Raw genomic sequence first — 18,787 nt, 5'->3', positions numbered from 1 at the left:
AAAAAAAAAAAAAAAAAGAATTTGGTCAGGCAGGGAAAATGGGGGGAGGGGAAGAACATTCTCAGCAGAGGAAACAGCATGAGCAAATGTCTGGAGGTGTGAAGGAATGTTTGTGGGGTTGGGACCAGCTAGTAATGCGTTGAGGCCAGAGCACAGGAGGGCAAAGGAGGGCAAGGGAGGGCAAGGGAGGGCAAGGGAGGTGAGGCTAGGAGGTCAATGAGGAAAGCTCTGTCTGCCAAGCTTTGGGTTTCCCACACCACTTCCAATTTGCTCTGACACTGTGGAGGCCCTGCAAGATTTAGCTGCCGAGAACTCTATCAAAACCAGAATTTTCAATGTGAGAGGAGTTAGAGCCTTCCAAATCCTGTAGCCAGCACCAAGCTTTCAGTCATCTGATGACAAAGGAGATGAGGAATTATGTGTTCCCAACTATCTCATCTTCCAACTGATTTTTATAACTGAGAAGTCTTCACCATGCATGGGAATAAAAACAGAACAGAGAAGAAAGTGACGGTGGTGATGACTGAAATCACCATAGAAACAGCCTCATAGACACTCACTCTTACACTCATACACACACACACACACACACACACACACACAGTCACAACACACACAAATCTTCCATGAGGTGTCTTCTCAGAGCCATCTCACATTAAAAATCAGAAGACGACACCAAAGGCATATTTTAAAATGGCCCGAGTGAGGTGCATCTAAAAGCACCAACCACACGAGTACAAACAAGTGAGAGGAAGGGTGTAGGGCTTGTAAGTTAAAAGTGAAGAACTGGATTTAGTCCCTGACTTCCAGGACACTGCATACTGTACAATTTTGCTTGTCCACTAGGCTACCCCGGCGGTGGTGCCTTTTTATTATCTCTTATATTTCCAGAGATGGGCCTTCTGGGAGCCGTTGGCTGTATGATGCGGTTACTCATGGGTACCTCTTCACTCCCTCTGTCCTGGAGTTTCCTGCTGCCTGGAGGGGACCAGGAAGTCAGCCAGGTGGGCAGGAAGGCACTTCTGCAGCTGGCCTCTTCGACCCCTCCAGTGATGAGGAAGGGCCCGAGACATCGTTGCCCCAAGAAACCAAGTCTGGGGACAGTCTGGTTCATGGCTGGGCACCGTCAGAAAAGCCCTGAGGTTCAGCTGCCTATTACTGCCTGGCGTCACCACACACCAGCAGAGCTCGACAGGACCTGGAGCCCTTCACACACAAGAGCTGTCGGCTCCAGGACTGGCAGTTCCTAGAGATGAGTGCTTCGGGGCCATGCAGACAGCCAAGGGGTAGCAGCACCCAGATCCAGCCATGACCTTTTAGGGCAGAAAGGGTGGCTTTCCTGGGCCCCACCAGGGTCTGTCAGGCTGGGTAAGAATGGAATAGGAGGGATACTTATCTCCTGACTCCTTGGCCTCACTCTCTGACCTCCCTACCTTGCCTCGGCTTTTGCTTTGGGTTGGTTCTGAGCTCAAATAAGTGGTCGGCACTTGGTAGAAGAGGAGCCAGAGACCCTGAAGACCCAGATGGCGAACACCCACCCAGCCAGCCTGCCTTTTTCCGGTGCTCCCCACCCACAGAACAGATCTGGATTTCAGTCCGCCTCCCCTGAGGTGAAGCTGCATGTCCTCGACCGCCTGACTGCCTCCTGCCTGGTGCTGCTTACTTATTCCATCTGGGTCATGTCTGCTTCCTGCCCCATCTTCCTGTCTTAATCAGTGACCTTTTATGCCCATTCCAGGTGCCTTCCCCCCTTGTGGAATGTTCGAGCTGAAATGGAGCTTACTAGTTCTAGACCAGTGAGTTTCAAGCCTTTTTAAGTCTCAGAATCCTTGGTAAACCAGCCTGAGAAAGGCAGACAGCTCTGGGTGGGGTGGGAGGCTCAGAGGCCCCAGCACATATGGGCACCTGGAGGGACTCTACAGGAGAGTGTGACAGTCACAAGTCTAGCCCGGCATCCTAGTCAAGCAGGCACCGTCTCCACAGGGTCTATACGGTCATGGAAAGCAGGGAGGCTGCTTGCCCGTAACACAGCCAGTTCCAAAGCTGGTGATACTTTCAGCCAGAATGTTCTGTCAGATGCTGAGTAAGTCGAACTTCCTATAAATGTCTCCCCCTGGTTTTAGTTTGACCAGGCCCCCATAGTTCAGGTGTAGCTCATATATCATGAGCTAGAACCATCCCTTCCCTTGACCGAGCATCTGATCTGTGCCATATGCTCCACAGACATTATTTCATCCATCTTCACAACAACACAGTGTTAGTGACCCATTTTCTGAATAGGGACATGGAGGCACAAAGAGGTTTAAGCCTTTGGCCGGTGGTCACACAGCCTGTGCAGGAGGAAGCTAGATTTGAACAGTCTCTTTGACACAACAGGTGGTGTCCTTTTGGCTGCGCTACTCTGGCTCTCTGAAAAGGCAGGGGACAGAACAGGACACAGATGCAGGAGCCCACTCCCCTCAGGGCCCTGTCTCCCGCCACCTCACCGCACCCCCCAGGCTTCACATTTGTTGATAAACAACCAAGCCAGTGAAGCACTGCTTTCCAGAATCTTGGAACTTAGAGATCACAGATTAATCTCCCTGTTACTGAGACGTACACCGAGTCCCAGAGATGTGAGGTCTTGCCCCAGGTCCCAAAGGTATGCGGAGCGGGAACCAACACCCGCCTCTCCTGCGGGGGTTGTTCACCCATCAGCCAGCCTTCCTCAGTTGGTCTCTGGTGAAGGACAGGCCTTCACAGAAGAAAGAGCCTGACTCCGAGGGCCCAGGGCCGGCGAGGTGCTGTGGTTTCCTCACTCACCATTCGATGAATGTACTTAGTATGTAAGCCATGCTCATCCTCGTCCAGCTGTGACTCAGCACCTTCCACATCCTGTTTGTATTTGGGGCTGATTGCTACAATTATCATCACTGTCTTCTGTTAATGAGAGGGAGAAAGCATGTTTATGGAAGTGTGGAGTGTGGTCCATTTGGTGAAGGCAGGCTGGAAACCGGCCAGCAGGACTGTGAGCCTTCTCTGATACGCTGCAGGATGGAGGGCCGGCCTCCATCCGCAGAAAGTGAAAGGCACTGCCCCAGCCTAGGCGGACTTCCGCCTCCCCTCCTCCCCTCTGTCTCCCTCCCTAGCTCCCTTCAAACACCAAGAGCGAATGGCTCCGGCTCTCCTAAATGGATGCGGTTCTGCCCACCGATTTCTACAACCATCGCTAATAAATGTCTAATGAAAACCGGAATCACTAAGTGACTCTGCATTGTGGCAAAATGGCTCTGCAACGGCAACGATGAAAACCCCCTCCCTCAGGCAGCAGGATCTAAGCTGTCAGTTACTGCACCCTTGACTGCCCTGCTGGCCGAGGAGCAGACCCTTCAGCACAAAGCAAACATCAGGCTGCAGACAAAAGGAAAAGCCTCAAAACCCCAGCCTGCTGAGACTCTGTCCCCCACCGCTCCCTCCGAAAGAGGCGGCCGACACGGACAGGCTGGCAGCAATCAATTTCTATCTTGTTAAAGCACAAAGTGTCCCAGTGGTCGGTATAGATTCTGTCAGTGGAAAACAAATCACAAGGCTGTGAGGGGGCGTCGGGGGCTGGGGGTGTGTGTGGGCAATGTGCTGCACGGCCTGTGAGGCTGCCCTGGAAACCTCTTCAGCCTGATCCCACAAAACATTTGGGGTGGCCTCAGATTCAATTGAATTCTGCTGCTCCCTCCCCACTCCCCGCCTTCATTTCCTCCTTTCCTATTCTGGTCAAAAAATTGTTTGCTCTGATTGTTATCAACCACCTGTGTCTGGTTCGACAGTTATTTCCTGCCTGTGCATGTCCAGGAGGGTGACCCCATCCTTCCTTTCCAAGTCTTTGCACGGCTGCCAACAAGGGAAGCTTTGTTGGGACTTTGTCAGCTTTGCCCTTGGTGGGTATGCCAGTGCTTCTTTGATAAAATAACTCCACAAGCTAATTGTCTTTCTCACCAGAAAACAAGTTCAGAATTTTGGAATGTACTTACATCCCTAAGGTAGCGTTCCATCCACTTAATGATATCAATGCCTCGGATTCTATCCTCAAATATGTCAATCTACAAGAAAAAGATGTGGAAAGTGACTCTTAATGAGAAGCTCTGTCTAGATGCAAAGCAAGAAAAAGCACAAGAGGCTCTATATATTTAAGACTGAAAAAGTCACTAATGCTTTTTGCAAGGAGGAGCCTGTACATGTAAAAATCAAGATACAATTTTCTTAAAATGTTTCCTATTTCAAGATTAGTAGGCATTTTGAGTATTTAGTATTCGTAATTATGTTTTAAAAATCTGAGAGATATAGTAGACCACCAGGTGCATGTAAGCCAGCCACATACGCGCATATATATATATCTGTCTGTAATTTGGAAGGCAAACATGATTCTGGAGCATTTTAATGGATGCGTAGTATGCGCGTACTGAGATACGATATGGTACTTTGCTTGCATTAGCCAGGTCATTATTATGGTATTATGTCCAGTTTCGATCTATATATTTAGAAAGGATTGCATGAAACTTGAAACAAGTCCAAGAAACAGTCACGAAAACAATTACTGAGATGGTGGGGAAAAGGTTTATGACGAATGTCAAGAAGTAGAAAGCCTGGGCCTTGAAAAGACTGGTATTAAATATCAAGCCTTCGAAGGGGAGAAAAACCAGTTATTTTCTGTTTTACAGGAGACTAAATAAGAAGGCCTTTCTTGGGCTCAGCCTTGTTCTGCAGTCAGAGGGTAGTGTGTTTGTGCACAAGGTGCTCTTGGTTGGAAAGAGGGATTCTATACGGAAATGGGTAATACAAGGAGAGTGTCCTTGAAGAGGGGTTATGTGATTCAGTTACACTGCCCCCAGATCAATGGTCCTAAACGTTATGCCGCCATTTAGGGCCAGTCAAGTCAAGTCCCAGCCATGCAGCCAGCTTCTGTGCCACCCATGATCCAGGCTTACCTCTCTTTTCCACACGTGTTCTGTCTACTTTACCCCCCACACTGGTGTCCCCTGCACCCTAAAAGCACAGTGCAAGACCCCTGCTCTGTGAATCTGCCTCACACACTGACTTCCTTCTCCTCACCTTAATGAACTCTACCTCTTTGTGACCACTGGTGGTACTGGACAACGAACACATTATTATAGCATTCTTTCATTTACTGAATGTCTTATTGATGTCTGTCTTATCTCTTCAACCTGGTTCTAAGCTTCCTATGGAACAAGAGCCTGCCTTGTGTACACCAAACTCAGATACGTATAGTACAAATATGAGTTCAGAATGCTTTTCTTTTTAACTGATGGAACATCAAAAATGGAATGGCTTTCCTTTTGGTCTGGACGATTCCTGCTTTAAAATGTCCGATGGCCAGTGGCTACATTAGGTAATCTTGAGAGAGCTTCTGCAGCTCTCCGAGGTTGTACCAATTATCCATTTCTGTTCTACGAGAGAGAAGCAATGTGATGTCAGGGCTGAGAAGACACAGGCAGCTAGGCTTTCCTCTTGGCTCCTGCCCTTCCCACTTGCATGACTTTGGAAACATTCCCGAAACTCTCTAAGTCTTAATATTTTCATTTGTAATATGTGGTTAATAAACCTACTTCCTAGGGTGGTTGTGAGGATTAAAATGAGTTAGTGTGGAAAAGGCATATCAAAATGCCAGACATGAAGTAAGTACTCAATAAATGGTCATTCTTATTATTACCCCAGCACCTAAATCCTTCCTTGCTATGGAGGTGGACATTCTGGGTGGCACGATGTGCTGGAGATCTTCCATTTGTCTCTCCAGGTCTCTACGAAAATCCACAGCTCCTGTCAAACCAACTTTTCCACCCAGCCACTATTATGAGCTGAATCGCGTCCCTCCAAATTCGTGTGTCTCAACATATGTCTTAACCCCCAGTGCCTCAGACTGTGACTGTATTTGGAGATAGGGCCTTTAAAAAGGTGATTAAAGTAAAATGGGGTCTTATGGGTGGACCCTGATCCAATATGACTGGTGCCCTTATAAGACGAGATTATAAAGAAAGACCAGAGAAAGACCAGGTGAAGACACAGGGAGAAGATGGCCATCTACAAGCCAAGGAAAACACCTCAGAATGAAAGCAACCCTGCTGACACCTTGATCTTACGCTACTAGCCTCCACAACTGTGAGGAAATAAACGACTGTTGTTTAAGCTCCCCCACCTGTGGTACTCTGTGGCAGCCCTGGCAGGCCAATACAGCACCCCCTTCAGGTTGCAGGCGTCACTGTTCCCTTGCCTCTTTAGACCTCAGGGTGGTAGGCACTCCTGCTTTTGCTAGTCCTGGGATATTGAACTATTTATTCCCTGTGGATTCCCTAAAACTCACCTAGAACTTTGAAAATTGTCCCTTTATTAAATTACCCATTAAGTTTATTTTTCTCCACTGAGGGGATCTTGATGTATCAATATAGTAACTCAGCTGTCCAGGATGGGGCTATGGGATTCTACCACAGGCTTCATAGTGATGAGGATCAAGGACAAATTTAAACTCGGCCTAAGCAGCTCCTGATTGTTAAGGTAACAAAAACCTGTCCTCTTCTCCAGAGACAATCAGTATGCTTATTTGGCAAGGACCAAAAGCAAGATCTTTTCTGAAATGTTGGCCTTATGTCTTGTAATTTGATTTTATATCATGGCTGCCACAGTGTTTCTTACCCCAGAAATGAGAAACCTAAATGTTGGTCTCTATATAGTCATATATTTATATAGTCATGAAGTTGGAGTGTATAAAGTGTATAATTTTAACAACTTTCACATACTTCCATTTAAAAATAATTATAGACTGAAGAAAAAATTTGAATAAAACTTGTGTCAGAAATGCTAAATAATCTTTAAAATTGACATTTAGCTACTAAATGTCAAAATTTACACTTTATCCTTCAACATTCCTATTTGTAGATATTTCCCTTAATTTTTCACCACTCTTGAGAATTGACTGTCCCTAAATACCCAGAGGAGGTCTCTGGGAAGGAAGAGAAGCGACCTCAGCGTTTGAGGAAAGCCAGTCCTCCAAGTAGCCTCCTGTGGTTCTCTATTTATCCTAAGGAAAACTTACATGGGTTTAAGCTGAGCTTTTCAAAGCACTGCAGGGGACTTGAGGAACATGTGCTTCCTGAGATTTCTGAGGCTAAGATCACAGTGAACTGCAGGGCTGGGGCGTCTACCTTCCTGAACTAGCCTAGACCAGCCGAGAACCTGGCCAGGTACCTCCCTGCCCAGAAGCATTGCTGCTGCAGCAAAGTGTGGACCAGCAGCTTCGCACAGCGGGTCCCCCAGGCTTCAGGGGTCTCCACTGCAAACCTCACAACCCAGTGCAGAACAAAAGGACCTTGTAAGATGAGTAGGTGACCTGGTGAAGCCTGCAGCCTCCTGTACCACAGGAAGCATAACCAAAGCGGGCATGATTGGCGAGGATGGGCAAAGAGGCCAAGTGCAGCGAGAGCCTGGCGTTTTCTTCAGGCCGGGCGCCAGCTGCATACATGCTCAGCGTTTACGCTGCTCTGGCTATTCGGAGGCACTCAGGGTCGCTCAAAAGGCATGCAGGAAAAACATGCTGGAGACTTTGGATAGTTTAAACTCTAGAAAAGAATTACCTAAATCCATAAGCATTTAGTTCATAATCACGTAAATCAAATAACATAGCTTAAAACATCAACAGCTCTTTATAATTTTTCTTGTTTTTCTTTTCATTATACTCACTTTAACAGTTTAGTCTTCTCTTTGGATAAAATACTTACTGCAGTTTGGAAGCCATTTACCAACAAAAAATTCACAAATTTCACCACCTCCATGGCCGTGTCCATAGAATAAGTGATAAAGACTTTCCCTAAGAGAGATTTTTCACATATATTAGAAAATAGTCAAATTATTCTATTCTAAACCACACTTGAAAAGTGTATGCAATGTCGTTAGTCCTTCTAGAATAATGAAGGGAAGCCTCAGGATGGGAGTGGTCTAAGGGCTTATGGCTACAGCAGGGTGAATTGCTGTCCTCGGGACACGGATCTGCTGGCCCAAAGGGGCAGGGGTTTCTGTCCAAGGGAATGCAGACTGCTCAGAGTGCATGGAAAGGAGAGAGAGTTCTGGCAGGCTGAGACAAGCAGAGGAGGTCTTCTGAAAAACCACATGATGCGTTAACAAAAAAATCCATCACCCAGAACCTGCGGGGCCTTAAGATCAGGCCACCCCTGGTATATTAGAGACACTTGGCTCTGTGCCCACAAAATACTCTCACAGCAGGCTAGGAAGTTGAGCCCTGCTAAGGGGCCACCCAGCAGGGTCCTCTTTTGATCTCATGATGCTCTCCCGCTGCCCTGAACTTGACAAGAGCAAGAGAGGAGAGGCAGAAAGTAGTTCTCCTCCCCCTCCTCCCCCTCCTTCCTTTCCTCCCCTCACTGGTGGGGGAAAGGCCAGGAAGTTGGAGTAGACTAAAGCGCAGCTCAGAAATGTTACTAAGAACTTCAGCAGCTTGAAGGAGAGAGCCAGCCTCTGGCAGGTCCAGCATCATTGACTCCCTTGCTTCTCCCTGAGTCAGCCTAGAGCAGCAGATGGGATTGTGCCCATAAGCCTAACCCAGTCAGGGTGAGAAACAGGGTTTTCCCAGGCTAAAGGCTTGGGTAAATTATATGGCTAGCGTGTTAATGTGGTAGATGAATAATCTCTCTGTGTTGGCGTTTAGTCTGGAATCAACTGGCTACATCTCAGAAAGCCCTGGGGCAGAGGGTAGAGAAGAAAGCGGGGGTTGGAGAGAACCTACCTATCTACGCTTAGGCTCTTGTTTTTTGAAGCACACCTCTCAAATGGAAGTATGTTCAATGGTCATATTGAATCATTTAAGCAGCCAGGCATATTGATGGCACTCTATTTTCTTCTCGACACCTAATATTCAACCAATTCCTCTGTAAGAATTTTAGGACTCCCTTTATAGGTTATGGTAAGATAAATATGGTCTAAAAACTGACACTCAGACTATATCCTAACATCTTCCATTCTCCAGAAATGCTCGAAATTTAAATGTCTAAGATTTTAAGAAGATTAAAACAAAAATTTTTAATAAAAAACAACAATAGATCATTGTCATAGAAATCTTTCAGAGCCTTAAATGACCAAAGAGCATCGATTCCCCCAGTTGGAATTAACAAATGCAAAGGACTTAATTTTAAGTTTGGTTCAAAGCAGTGGCTAGATTTGGAAAGGGCTTATTAGAATTCCAGCAAGCACAAGAGAATATAACAATTTCACAAGTAGTGACTGTTTTCTTAAGATTCCTGGAACTTACTGTCCTGACAGACCTTAATATGAGAACATTTTGGTGATATTTCAACATTTCTGGTTCTGGCTGCAAAATGTGGAAAAAGCATCATCACCTGACACTTAGTCGAATGTTTCTTTAAATAAAAGGCTTAGTTTGCATTTGGTTGTAAAGCAGTATGGAGAATGTGAGACTGTTTTTTCCAAACAAGATTGCTTATTCCTACAGGAAATGACCTCGTTCTTGAAGGCTGCTGCTAATTTATGGTGAGACGCTGGATCCCTGGCCAATACCACATGGACATCGAATCAATCTATCCAGGGACAAGTCCACTCAAGAGCATCATTTAGAAGAGGGAAAAAGCGTGGGGGTCATTTGTTGTTGGAGTACATGTTGAAGAAAATCTAGTCGTTAAGCACTTTGTGAGTATTGCAGGTAGGGTCAGAATCACTACAAACAGTCCTACAAAATGCTGGTTACTTTTTTAACAAAAAGCAAAAAAGGAAATTTCATTTCACTGTGTAGTATGTGAGAGATATCCAAGATTATGGATGAATAATCATCAAGTACTCTTAAAGCATAAGACCTCACAAGAAGGAAAAAACAACATCACAAACAACTTACGCAGTTCTTCTGGCAAATTGCTTGTTTTCAGAGTTCCTCTGGCTGGAGGGTTACTTGGGGGTCTAGGGATAGCAGCTGGGGATGGAGTCTGGGGACCCTGCGGTCTCAACTCTGCAGGACACTCCAAGGACCCCTCAAGAGCACCAGCTCTATGAGGTGGCTGGTTATAAAGCCGGCCCCTGGAAAGGAATACATTCACAGTAAATGTTCATGTTTTATAAACACAAATCTAGGGGGACAGAAAGCCTTTAATGACTATGGGAAATACCAGTGAGCTATCTCTCTCCTCTGCCTCCATTTCTTTCCTGACCCAGAAGGACAAGGTTTTTTTCTGCAGAGATTTTGGTCAATGAGCAATTTGGCTGGCTGCCATTTGAAAGGGCCTGTGCTAGGGGTCAAAGAGGGAAGCAGGATTTGATTTCTCGATTTAAGGACTGTCTAATGGGGAAGATAAAGTCTCAGGTACAGGTCAGACAAGATCACCAACAAAAGAAAGTAATACAATGGGTGACATACAAGGTTCGACGTTAGGCATTCTGATAAAAAGACTACTTTTAGCTCACGATAGATAACGTTTAATTATATCTCAAAAGATAGAAAAGACCATGTAGGTTTAAAAGTACCTATGTTAATATACGAATGAGCATCTGATTTTGAAGACCCTTTAAAGAGGTTTGTACCATGTTATTATATGGCATCTTTATTATTATTTTGGTCACCAAAATATTCCCATGAACAGTCTGCTGAGAGGAACAACCAGATGCACTCGTGTGAGATTTGGAAGGTAGACGGAAATGGAGGCCATGCTTCTGCCACTTCTATGGTCTCTGTTGTTAAGGGCTGTCTGTCATGAGGTGCCGAGTTCATCAGGAGGCATCCCAGTGTCCTGTTACAGCTTTACAGTGTCAAGGGCAGGGCATGGGCATCCTTTTTTTTGCCAGTGCAGACCTAGCAGGAACAAAATGTTTCCAGTAGCTGAGGTGGTGGCAGCTTCCGGATTCTGGATTGTGCTGTGGCAGCATGGCCTAGAATGGAGAGCACCATGGTGGCTTTCTGACCCTCCGCCTCTCTGACCATGCCAGAGGAAGCAGCCTCTTTGGTCTCCTGTTCTGTGACGTTGCTCTGGGATCATTCCTGGAAGCCCAGCCTAAAACTCGTTCCTCCAACCTCTAACAATGTCGTTAAGTACCCAATTCCCTATATTAAATCCCTTCTGTTTACAATAGCTACAGTTGTTTCTGTTTTCTGTAACTGAATTCTAACTGATATGGAGACTAAAACTGTCTGTAATGTTTTATTTCTTCAAAAAAATATGAAGTAAATGTGGCATTGTTAACATTTTAAAAAACCTAGGTAGTGGGAATAGGAATGTTTGTTATTTGTTATGTTTGAAATTGTTTTATATTCTAAATTTTACAAAAGTTTTGAATATAAAATCTGTGCATATATGCCTAGATTGTTGCTTATGATTTCATATTTTTACCCAAAAGAGTATTAAAAAAATTCTGAAAGTCCTATGTAACAAGATTTAAAATAAAATTATACAGAATCTCAACTATATTATATTTCTAATTGTGAATGTTTGAGGAAATTATTTTTATTTTATATTAATATAGAAAAAAATTTTACAAAATATGCCTTCATCTAATGGGGATCCAGTTCCATATTCTTTTTTGCATTAAATGCCTTTGTACCCAAAGTTGCTTAGTTGTTATAAAAGACGGTTGCTCATTTGACAAAGCAATGTTAAGGCCTTGATAATATGCAAAAACTTTCATATAAAACAATATCATGGAGAGTAATGACAGAGTAAATTTTCTGTATTAAGGTTCTCTTTCAAAAGACCAGTAAGAGAAGAATTAGCTTCATTACCTGTACTTATTTTTTATTATCTTAAAATGATAAAATAAATCCAAGGAGACCATAGCAGGCTTAAATTGTTGTTACAAAAGCAGTTACTCTGTACTACATTTGCTATTCTTCTGTATATCTAAAATTATTTCAAAATAAAAGTTTAATTTAAAAATTACTATTGCCTCTCCTATTCAACACTAAACATAAAGATGCTTAAATTTTGTTTGTTTTCTTGGAATTTTAGATATTTTTTCTGCAAGAGTGCTTATCTGGCTGTAAATCATTACTTAATTCCATTATATAAATTCCATGCAATTTTGTTTTTAAAAAAATACGGCATCTGTCTGCAAAGAAAATCTGAGGGCTTGTCGGCTTTTGAGTGAAGAGGAAAGGCAGATGTGCCTTATCTGCCATTGTAAATAGAGTGGGCTTTTTTCTTTCAATAAACTTTTTGAGCTGATTACCGATTTCTCTATTTCTGAAAAAAACTGCTTTAATAGGACCTTCATATCTCATTCCTTTCTCAAAACAGAATATAGATTTACTCTGAGTGGTATATAAAAGTCGTGCTTGAGCAAGAGCAAACAGTTTATCTACTCTCTTTCCAATTTTGTCATAAATTAGGAAGCTCCATTTACATGAGTTGTTTCCGTATATTTTAGATCTATAAATTAAGAGAAAAAGAAAACTTGAAGAGTCAAAAGAAAACAATGGGGCTTCCCTGGTGGTGCAGTGGTTAAGAATCTGCCTGCCTATGCAGGGGACAGGGGTTTGAGCCCTGGTCGGGAATATCCTACATCCCACGGAGCAACTAAGCCCGTGCACCACAACTACTGAGCCTGCGCTCTAGAACCCACGAGCCACAACTACTGAGCCTGTGTGCCTAGAGCCCGTGCTCCACAAGAGAAGCCACTGCAATGAGAAGCCCAAGCACCGCAACAAAGAGTAGCCCCCGCTCGCCACAACTAGAGAAAGCCCACATGCAGCAACGAAGACCCAACACAGCCAAAAATAAATAAATAAATAAATAAATAAATAAATAAATAAATTTATTTAAAAAAGAACAATGAAGAGAAATATGATTAAAGGATTAGACAATTAAATTAGACAATTAAACAATTAAAGTCAAGAAAAACCAAAATTGTTTTTCTGGAAGAAGTATCGGAAAGACCTAATAATGGTGTTCAACACGTGTGAATTCTTTTATTACAAAATAAAATAACAGGTTATTTTAAATTTCTATTAAGAACGAATTGAATTTAAAATTTCAAAGTAAGAAATGGTCTTAAACAGGTGTAGAAACTAGGGATATAAAAAAGAACTTCATAGCTTTGGAAGTCAGTCATAGTAAAAATAAAAACCTATTTCGTGGGCTAAAAGGCCAGGGGATCTGAAAGTAAAAGAAGCAGGTGTGACTTAGCATCTTAAGAGCCTTTCCTTCAAGAGCATTTTGACTAGTCACCAGTGGCTTTATGTGTCTGGTAAAGAGATTCTTATCAACCAGTTTCCCTTTCCTCCTGACCTGAAAAGACTATGTGGGGCGTTCCAGTGTGTGACTTGGTCAGCAGCCTGGGTAGCAAACCAACAGAGAGTTTAGATACATTTTGATTGCATTGGCATCATTCTTTTTCATGTTAGAACTGTTTGAAATTTGGCCCCATCATACTTACTGATCCCTCAGGAGCCCTAGGGAGGAGTAGTCTCTTTGTGGAGGCCTCTCCTCTTGGTCCCAGGGGCTGGGATAGTTCAGGACAACCTTCTGCACAGGATGCAGGCCTCTCACACTGGCTCCAGGTGGGGCCTGCCCAGGTAGAGCCGGCTGGATCACTTGCTGGTAGGCTGCTTGAGGGTACTCATGGCCATCTGCAGGTAAAGACAGCAAAGAAAACGGAAGGCTGACCCTAGCTCCTTTGTGTGAAAGGAGAGGTAAGCTCAGTGCAAATTTTTGTCCTGATACCAGCTGAAGGTTCCGGATAACATTTACCACCTCTAAGATGTTTGTCATATTTCTGTACTATTATTTACTTGATTGCTTTCATGAAATTGAGTCATTGTTTTTATTTTTTTTCCTAAACATAAACGTCTGCGGGGCTTCCCTGGTGGCGCAGTGGTTGAGAGTCCGCCTGCCAATGCAGGGGACACGGGTTTCGCCTGCCGATGCAGGGGACACGGGTTTGTGCCCTGGTCCAGGAAGATCCCACATGCCGTGGAGCGGCTGGGCCCGTGAGCCATTGCCACTGAGCCTGTGCGTCCGGACCTGTGCTCCGCAACGGGAGAGGCCACAACAGTTAGAGGCCCGCGTACCACAAAAAAAAAAAAAAAAAAGTCTGTGAAATCATGAGTTTGGTGTTCTAATTGGAAAGCACAAAGCTCCACATAGGCCCCTATTTAAATAAGATGCTTAAAATAATCCAAACTGAGCCTATTCCAGCTGCCTGGCTGATAAAGATCAGGACTTGGAGGGCATCTCTAAGAATGGGGAGGTAGGACCACAGAGACCCCTTTGGTCTAGGACAAGATATACTGCCCAGGTTTTGCTGTTACAGCCTTCCTGGGGCAGATGAGATACATCCCAAGGGGCCCAGATCACCACTATTCCTACCATAATTCCCCAAGTTTTTAGAACCCAAGGCTAGGAGAAATTATCCTCAGGATAGACACAGAATCACTACTTGCTCTTTTCCTTCCCTGGACACACACACACACACACACACACACACACACACACTCACACACCAATCGCTCAAGAAGAAGTAAATGAATGAAAACTTGGCTCATACCTCTGGGAAGTAGCCAACCAGTTGGCAACACCTCCCAACTTTCTCAGTCCTCTGTTGCTAAAGGCTATGTGCACCTGGGGCCAGGGCAGTTAGAAGAGGGCAGTCTCAGAGCAAAGCCAGGCCTGGCAGTGATTTATATGAATTTGTAACCTAGGAGAAAGTTGGTCCGAGCCAGGCCCAGGAGTAGCAGAGTCCCAAAGGAAGAAGGGCAACCTGCCTGACCAGGTGAGAGAAGAGAAGTGAAAGTCAGAGGAGGGCTGCAAGGGAACCCAGGAAGGGTGGGAGAGGAAGGCTCTGGGGGAACTGTGCAGGCCCAAAGGGGCTCAGGTGTGGGAAATCTGAGAGCTCTGATATATCTTAGGGGTGGGCCTACCTTGGAGAGGGAATGGAGAGAGCCAAGTGGATCACCCTGCAAAATGAACCATGAGCACATCCTGGTAATCCAGGCATTGCCACCTCTGCCCAAATAACAACTTGGATGATGGAGGAGGCATAGCTAGTTAGAGCAAGAAAGAACCTTGGTTTTCCAAAGATATTTATTGGTCTTTATTCTTTTTCTGATTATATAAATAATAACCAATTTGCCTGCTATGTAGGTAGGATACATGCCAGGATGTAAAGTGAAATAAAACTAGGAAGTGAGCAAGAAAGTAACAGATAAAGAAGGTTGGAACCAGAATGTGGAGAGCGAGAATGTGGTTAAGAACTTTATTCCTAGTTTGGTAAGTAGTCAGGAACCACTGAAGTTTTCATGGGAACATCTAGGGGACTATTGGCCTCAAGTACAGAAGACAAATAATATGTGTATTCACTTCACTAGTGTGGCCCCACTGTCTGGACTCAGGAAACTTGGCTGAGTGACCCTGGAAATGTGCCCAAGCCAGTCTCTCCAGCATGGTCAGAATCCCTGGATTTAGTCTATTGTCTGCTCTGACCTGTGACATCAGCTAGGTCCTTCCTGTCCTGCTTCCTTTGGCAAAACTGACCACACCCCTCTTAACCCAGGTTGTCTCCTGGCCCTGACCGTGACCCTTGCCCTGCTATTGCTTAGGCCTGGTTATGATATTAGGGGCTTAAGGAAAGGGAGGAGGATAAAAGGATCTGACTGGGTCTATCCCAGCCCCTTGGCTGATAAAGACCAGGACATGGAAGGCATCTCTAAGAATGGGGAGACAGGACCACAGAGCCCCCTATGGTCTAGAACAAGATAGACCACCGAGGTTTTGTTTTTACAGCCTTCCTGGGGCAGGTCAGACACATTCCAAGGGATTCAGCTCACCAGTTGGAGTTTCAGGGTTACAGGGCTGGTCTCTCCTGCTGCTCTTTTCCCCAGCTAGAACAGGGTAAAAAGTGCCACTGCTATCAGGTCACTAGGCCAGCCATGTTCTTAGGTGAGTCTTGTATGAGTGGACCATTTACAAAACCAGCTATAGATACCACCCTCCAGAGAGTTCCCATTGCATTTAAAATCCACCTTGCATGATTGGGTCTCTGCCCTCCTTGATATTATCTCCTACTATACTCTGCTTACCAAGCCCCAGCTATCCTGGCTGTCTTTCTTCTTCTTGAACGCCCCAAGCTAGTATCCCACCTCTGGGACCCTGAGTCTGCCATCCCCTCTGCCCAGAATGTTTTGCCCTGTGTCTTTACAGATCGACATCTCGACATTCAGAGCTCAGCTCAGATATCACCTGTTCACCAGTGAATTCACCTGTTCAAATCCCATCTCCCTATTTTTATTTTCTTCCTAACGCTTATCATGTTTGTATAAGTAAGCATGACTCTTACTTGTCAACTTGTTACCTGCCTTCCCTACGAGACTCTAAGCTCTGTGAAAGCATGAACTGTGTCTGTTTGCCACCACATCTCCAGGCACAGTGCCGACACCCAGGGGATGCTCAATAAATGAATGAATGAAGACTGAAGAGTTACAAAGCCAACTTCACACACGCACACAAGCGAAGCCATGGAGCACTGCACAATCTGCCCGCTAGGTATTGGGTCTTCTAGACTGTCTATGTCTCATCTGCTATCCATTTGGGGTATTTTTCAGTGTCTCCTTTGGAAGTTGGAAGAAGGAAGACAAGGAGAAGAGGAGCAAAGCTGCCAGTGGCCTTGAAAGTTTTTAATGTTTAGAGCCATTCTTGTTTCCCATATCCATTAAAAAGTGGCTAATAAGGTTTTATTTGCTTTAAAAGGACTACCAAGCTCTAATCATAGGGTTTGTTTCTTTTCCAGAAGGCGGATGTTACTGCTGTTCATCAAAAGCCTTTGAATCAAGGACATATGATTTCTAACAGATTATTCCTCACACAACAGGTTATTGTCTCATAGCAACCAATCATGTCATTAAAATCACTAAGGCATGTGGGCTAAGTGTTTGATTAGCTGTAACTCTCATTTCTGAAATGGCCACCTGTGATAAAAACTTACACTGGTTTGTGTGAGCAGATGAAAATGATCCACCTCATCTATTTTTGAAATTAGGCTACTGACAATATAGTTCTCTATGCTGTCCTTTGATTGTTAAAGCAAAGAAATATTGACTATCAGAGGGTCAATCAAAAATAAGATTTTCTTTTTTTAAAATAAATTTATTTTATTTATTTATTTTTGGCTGCATTGGATCTTCGTTGCTGTGCGTGGGCTTTCTCTAGTTGCAGCAAGTGGGACTACTCTTCGATGCGGTGCGTGGGCTTCTCATTGCGGTGGCTTCTCTTGTTGCGGAGCACGGGCTCTAGGCTTGCGGGCTTCTGTAGTTGTGGCACGAGGGCTCAGTAGTTGTGCTGCACGGGCTTAGTTGCTCCACGGGATGTGGGATCTTCCTGGACCAGGGCTTGAACCCGTGTCCCCTGCATTGGCACGTATTCTTAACCACTGTGCCACCAGGGAAACCCAAGGTTTTCTTTTTGTAAGTGGAACTTGACTGGTTTTGTCTGGAATTTGGCTGGTTGTGTGGAAAAGTTGTGAAATAAAATCTGTATTTGTTGGGTAAATGAATGTCTTTTCATCGCTCAAATTTTGATAGTTTTGTTCCACTATTTTGACCAAGGCTTGCTAGTTTAGCTGGGTACTATATATATAATGGCTAACATTTATCGAGTACTTTTTACATGCCATGTACTGTTCTAAGTTCCTTATTCAGGATTATAGAGTTCAATTTTTTGTTTTCCTAAAGAAGAAGTTTAACTTAGAAAAAAATCCAAATTCCTTATCACAGTCCTTGCCTCCTTCATTTTCTAGCATATCATTCTCTCCCTGCTCACCCTGCTCCAGCCCCACTTGCTTGCTTTTGGTACATTAACTACACCAAACTCCTTGCTTCCTGGACCTTCTTTTCCTTTAGATTTCAGCTCACATGTGTCCTACTCAAAGAGGCCTCCTCTCACCATCCTATTAATGTCTGTTCTAACACCTGGCCATTTCCTTTATAACACGTACACTTTGTTATTCTGTTTGCCAATTTCTTCTTATCTATAGACTTACCTCCAGTAGACTGTGAACTCCACAAAGACAGGACCATGTGTGTTGTATTCACCCCTGCACACCCAGTGCCTAGCAGAGAACTGGGCAAATACTTGTTGAATAATTTGATAAATGAGTGAACAAGGTCTGTTTCCAAATCTCATAGACCTCCTTTCTTTCCTCTGCTCTCCCCTTAGACAAGTAAAGATGGCCTTTCCAAGGCTTGATATCACAAAGTCTCTACTCATGATTAGGGAATCACTCCTTTTCCCAGGAAGTAGGGAACAGATTTCTTTTTGTTCATTCAACAAATATTATTGAACCTCTATGGCTAGGCAGGCAGTGAATAGAAATAAATAGGTTATAGTTCTCCTTAGTAGCTCAAAATAAATGGAGAGAGAAAGAAGAAATCTGTGTGTCTGTGGATGTTTGTTTGGAAACACAAACCCACACTCAGTGCGTGAGTAAGAGAGGCATGCAAGCCAGCAGCCAGCTACATGGTAGACTTAAGAATCACTGCCTAAAATATCTCCCCCAATGACTTGTCCTCATGCCTAAAATTCCATCAAGAGAGTGCATTCTGTAGAATGTGATAGACAAGTGACTTGTTAGCACAGTAACTCCTAGATTCTGACGCAGTGTTAATCACAAAACAAAAATAAAATCTTGCACATCATGAATAGGTGCCCAGAACTGTATGTTACTTGTCAATCTTATGATCCTCTTGGCCTGAGTACACATGGTCTTCGTGTTACTGGGCTTTGACCACTTGGAATTTTTTTTTTTTTTT

General features: G+C 44.2%; 1 protein-coding gene across 4 annotated transcripts in view; it reads right to left on the bottom strand.

Annotated features, from left to right (window-relative positions):
- The window catches only part of TRAF3IP2 (TRAF3 interacting protein 2), a 100,681-nt gene that overhangs the window by 62,660 nt on the left and 19,234 nt on the right, over nucleotides 1–18,787 (bottom strand). For all 4 annotated transcript variants that reach the window (XR_003681484.2, XM_028494539.2, XM_007109885.4 and 1 more), the window contains 5 exons: nucleotides 13,423–13,615; nucleotides 9,899–10,077; nucleotides 7,761–7,849; nucleotides 4,005–4,073; nucleotides 2,803–2,919 (listed from right to left, as the gene is read on the bottom strand). Coding sequence is in view for 3 of the 4 variants with exons in the window: in XM_028494539.2 (XP_028350340.1) it covers nucleotides 2,803–2,919; nucleotides 4,005–4,073; nucleotides 7,761–7,849; nucleotides 9,899–10,077; nucleotides 13,423–13,615 (647 nt within the window). In the remaining variant the exon portion in view is untranslated. The remainder of the gene's footprint in view (nucleotides 1–2,802; nucleotides 2,920–4,004; nucleotides 4,074–7,760; nucleotides 7,850–9,898; nucleotides 10,078–13,422; nucleotides 13,616–18,787) is intronic.

This window comes from Physeter macrocephalus, chromosome 10, assembly GCF_002837175.3.
Source record: "Physeter macrocephalus isolate SW-GA chromosome 10, ASM283717v5, whole genome shotgun sequence".
Classification (NCBI taxonomy): domain Eukaryota; kingdom Metazoa; phylum Chordata; class Mammalia; order Artiodactyla; family Physeteridae; genus Physeter; species Physeter macrocephalus.
This window is presented reverse-complemented; position numbering and strand designations above follow the sequence as displayed.